This window comes from Aythya fuligula, chromosome 5 (genome assembly GCF_009819795.1).
Source record: "Aythya fuligula isolate bAytFul2 chromosome 5, bAytFul2.pri, whole genome shotgun sequence".
Taxonomy (NCBI): domain Eukaryota; kingdom Metazoa; phylum Chordata; class Aves; order Anseriformes; family Anatidae; genus Aythya; species Aythya fuligula.
In genome coordinates, this window is record NC_045563.1 from 49,193,047 (window position 1) to 49,197,557 (window position 4,511).

The 4,511-nt window shown below is 62.1% G+C and overlaps 1 protein-coding gene across 1 annotated transcript; it reads left to right on the forward strand.

Annotated features, from left to right (window-relative positions):
* Positions 1-803: 803 nt before the first annotated feature.
* On the forward strand, positions 804-3,327 carry FJX1 (four-jointed box kinase 1). The gene has a single exon (XM_032188892.1). The coding sequence runs from the start codon at positions 804-806 to the stop codon at positions 1,974-1,976; it is 1,173 nt and encodes a 390-aa protein (XP_032044783.1). The 3' UTR covers positions 1,977-3,327.
* The last annotated feature ends 1,184 nt before the right edge of the window (positions 3,328-4,511 follow it).

Sequence of the window (4,511 nt, forward strand, 5' to 3'; positions counted from 1 at the left end):
AAGACCTCAGGAGCCCCATCTGGCAGGGAGCTTTTCTGAGAAACCAGAAGCAGAGCCCAAGGAATAGAAAACCTTCCCAAGTCTCCCTGCTCCGGGCTGAGACACATTTGTAAAACACTTCCAGAAACTGCCCCGCACCTGAAGGGCAAGGTCCCTAACGCTCACCTCCCTGCTCCGCAATGCCTTCTCCAGCCCTGCCTCCCAAGGAAATAAGCCAACCCTGCCCTTCAGCCGCTGGGACGCCTCACCACGAGGGCTGCTTGTGCAGTGTATGCCTGTGTAGCGAGGGATGCTCGTGTAGCGTACAGCGGCACCGAGCACATAGCATCCCTGCACACCGTGTGTTTGCCAGCAGAGCTTGTTCCAGGAGTCCCACCCTTCCCCGGGAGAACCAGCGCTGCTTCCCTGGCAGCCCCTCATCCGTGCTCGAGGCTTTTTCAGCTCCAGCTCTCCCCCTGGGCAAGGGCAGCAGCAGGCCGAGCGCTGAGCCCCTCCTGTTGCTCTCCGCGCTCGGCGGCGGCTGCAGCGGGGCCCCGGGCCCTGCGGGGGGCGCTGGCGCCTCACGGGGGGCGGTCGGGGGGGCCCGGCCCGGCCCCAGCTCCGCGTCGCCGCTTTTAGGGGCGGTGCCGGGGGCGGCGCGGGGCCCCCCGCAGCCGGGGCTGGGCGCACAGGGCGCGGGGCTGCCGCCGGGCCGGCACCGGGGCTAGGACCGGGGCTGGAGCCGGGCTCGCAGCTCCGGGCTCCGCTCCCCGCCGCCATGGGGCAGCGCCGGCCCGGCCCGGCGTGAGGCGGCGGCGGGCGGCATGGAGCGGGGCGGCCGCGCGGCGCTGGGGCTGCTGGCGCTGGGCGCGCTGCTGGGGCTCTGCGCGCTGCCCCCGCCGGCGCCCGGCCCGCAGCGGGGCGAGCCCCGGCAAGGCGGGCAGAAAACTTTCCGGGCGCTGCTGGCCGTGGGCCGGGAGCAGCAGCAGGAGCAGGAGCAGCAGCAGGAGGAGCAGGAGGCGGCCGGGCGGGCGGCGCCGGTGCGGCGGGGCATCTTCTGGAGCCGGGAGCTGGAGGCGCGGGTGCCGCGGGGCTTCGCGGCCGAGGAGGCGGCGGCGTGGCCGGCGGCCGCCCGAGCCGCGCGGGTGTCGTCGCTGGAGCGCGGCGGCTGCGGGCGCAGCTCCAACCGGCTGGCCAGGCTGTCGGACGGGAGCCGGGCCTGCGTGCGCTACGGGGTGAGCCCGGAGCAGATCCAGGGCGAGGCGCTGTCCTACCACCTGGCCGGCGTGCTGGGCATGCAGCAGCGCCTGCCGCCCATGGCGCTGGCGCTGGTGGAGCCCCGCGGGCGGCAGTGGGAGCCGGTGCGGGAGGAGCTGCGCGGCTCGCTGTGGGCCGAGGGCGCGGTGGTCAGCCTGACCCGCTGGGTGGACAACCTGACGGCCGTGGTGGCCCCCGCGCCCTGGGGCAGCGAGGCGGGCGGCGGGCGGCGGCCGCGGGCGCTGTCGGCGGCGGAGCTGGGTGGGCTGCCCGCGGCGCAGCTGGTGGAGCTGGTGCAGTGGAGCGACCTGATCCTCTTCGACTACCTGACGGCCAACTTCGACCGCCTGGCCAGCAACCTCTTCAGCCTGCAGTGGGACCCGCGCGTCATGCGGCGCGCCACCAGCAACCTGCTGCGCGGGCCCGACGGCGGGCTGGTCTTCATGGACAACGAGGCCGGGTTGGTGCACGGCTACCGCCTGCTCGCCGTCTGGGACCCCTACCACGAGCCGCTGCTGCGCTCCGTCTGTGTCTTCCGCGAGGGCACGGCCAGGCGGGTGGCCGAGCTGCACCGCCGCCGCAGCGCCGCCGCCGAGCTGCGCCGCCGGTACCGCGCCCGAGAGCCCCTCTGGGCCCACCTGGGCTTCCTCTCGGAGCGCCAGGCCGAGCTGCTGCAGGCCCGCGTCGACTTCGTGCACCGCCACATCGCCCACTGCCGCGCGCAGGCCGCCGTGCTCTGACCCCCCAGGCCGGGTGCCCGAAGCCGGGTGCCGGGCTGGGGACCCCCCCTGGGGTGGTTGCTGGATGTGGCCGCCGAGAAGGAAGCGTGTAGAAAGCCCCCGTCCCGGTAGCTGTTAGTCTGTGTCGTGGGCGCTCCTGGTTCGACTGCTCGGATCCCCAGTGTGTGTTCGTGATCGTCGCCATCCTTTGATTTGACCCGTAACGTGACCGTGGGGGACGGAAGAGGCTCTCCCAGGCTGCAGACACATCGCTGTGTGCCAAGACTTGGATGTGATAGTGAAAGCGGAGAACGAAACTGTCCCATGCACTTTACTTTGACTTTTTAATTTTTTTATAAAAAAAAAAAAAAGGACCTTTTTATTTTACAAAGTCTGCCTTTTATGTACATTATAAATGTTCATAAGCCTTTCTGTAACATACTAAAGAAACTGATGTTTCGGCAAAGCGTGCCCGATGTTTCGCCTCCTTTGTCCCAACTGTGTGCCCGAGCCTGGAAAGGGAAGCGCGCACCTCCGCCGGCCCCACTGAGTGACACGGCCCGCTGCCTCCCAGCTGCTTCCTGCACCGAGCTTCAGCTAAACAGACTTGCCTGGTGGTTTTTGTTCGTGGGGTTTGGTTGCTGGTTGTATTTTTTTCCAAGCCTGAAAAGATCTGCTTTTACTAGCACCAGCTGGTTTCAGAAAACTGATGTAGGTGGTGTGGGCTTAGGGGCTGGCAGCCCCTTTGGGTGCCCCGGCTGTGTCCCAGCCTCATACCATGGCTTGCTTCAAGTGTCACTGGACTGACAGCAGGTACCCAAAGCTTCCCCGGAGCTGCCAGGTGCTTTTGGGAGGCATTTGCACTGGTTCTCCGCCCTCTGTTTCCATTTTGTCTATCTTTGCAACTGGGGCTGAGGCCAAAGTGAAGAACAGGAGAGCTCTTCAGTCTTCCTAAAAGAGGTGTGTGGGTTGTTTTTTTCTACAAAAGTTTTGTTCAAGGTACAGCAAAGCAGCACCAGCGGGTGGACAAAACAAAGCATCTGCATCTCTTGTTGCGTTTTCCTTATGTGCCGGAATCCACAGAAGAGGCAATTGTTTGGCTCAAAACACAGCCGGAATCGGGACAAAGGACAAGCTAATCCTCTTTGCGCCCCAGATGCCAGTGCCCATCCCTCTGTAACGCAGCAGCAGCGTAACCCCTGGTGCTGAGGCAGCAGCACGCCGCGGGGATGTGAGGTGGTGGCTGCTGCCTTCCCGCGGCGAGCACCGGCCTCCCCGGACCTCAGCGAGAGCAGCGCCTTCATCTGTGCTGGTGGGGGTCCTCGGGCTGTTAATATTCATTTATTTAGATTAAACTTCACACCAAGACGAGTTTCTTTGGCTGTTGCCGTGTTTTCCTTTGGTGTGCGTGTTGTGGGTTGGTTGGTTTGCTTGTTCAAGTAGGACAAGGGTTTTACAAACAGCTTTAACTTACCCGCTAGTTAGCTGTATTAGATGTTGCAACCTGTGCATATGTGTATTTATCTTAAAATGCTACAGCAGCCTCCAGGACTCGCTTCATTCAAGTGCTTAACTGACAGGGCTCTCTATTGAACTCGTTTTTATAGTTTGGTGCATTTATCTCTCTGAACAATGCCCAGAACCCCATGTGACGCTCCCTTGCCATTTACATGATAATGCACAATTTAGCTGTGTAATTCTTAATTCCTCTTTAGCGCTGTTTGTCAGCCTTACTTTGTAACTCAAAAGCAGCAGCTCTGTTGCATTCACCTAATGAAAACGCGTTTAAGTAATAGACTGCTGGTACAAATTGTAAGCCACGGTGAAGAGCAAACTGCTGTGCCGCAAACTTCCCCGGTTTTGTTTCTGCTCGAGTATTTCTACAAGTATCGGCACGACCCCGCTTTTGATGGCTAATGGGGAATAAATCTCCTTTGCAGCGCCTTTAGAGCCAGACCCTAGATAATTACACCCTTCAAGAAGAAACGCGGGGCTCTATTTGTCAATCGGTAAATTCGAGCTGTACGTGGGGTATGCGCTGAAAAGCGGTGTAGTTTGGGGTCGGTGATGCTGGAGGTACCGTGCCAGAGGAGCCGCGTCCCAGGGGGAAGAGAGGCCAGGGCAAAGCAGGGATCGCGATGCTGTGCCGCGGAGCTCCTGCGTTTTGTTCTGCTGCAGACCGTCTGCTGCTGTGCTGGAGAAATCTTTCAATCACCGTCACGTTAAGGAAACCACCTTTCTGCTGCGTGACTTCTTTGGGGCAAGCAGAGCTTTGTCAGTTCTTGCCCTGGCGCATTCTTCGCGTGCCTCCAGCTCGATGCGCTGCCTGAGCCCGGGCTGTCTCTGAGCAGAACAAAGGGCTGGGGGCCCATCGGGCTTCTCCTGCGCTGAAATCTCGCTGGTGCCACTCTAATGCTGAGCATCTCCTGTGGCTCCCTCTGCACCCAGCAGCGGGGCAGGCGAGGAGGGCTTCTCTTTAGAGAGAGACAACCTGCAGCCCTGGAAGTTGTGAGCTGTAAGTGGTGCTGAGGGCAGCAGCTGGCCACGCGCTGCTAG

What these genes read in the sequence shown, in the direction of transcription:
- FJX1 (XM_032188892.1), top strand. Translation starts at nt 804, where the DNA reads ATGGAGCGGGGCGGCCGCGCGGCGCTGGGGCTGCTGGCGCTGGGCGCG.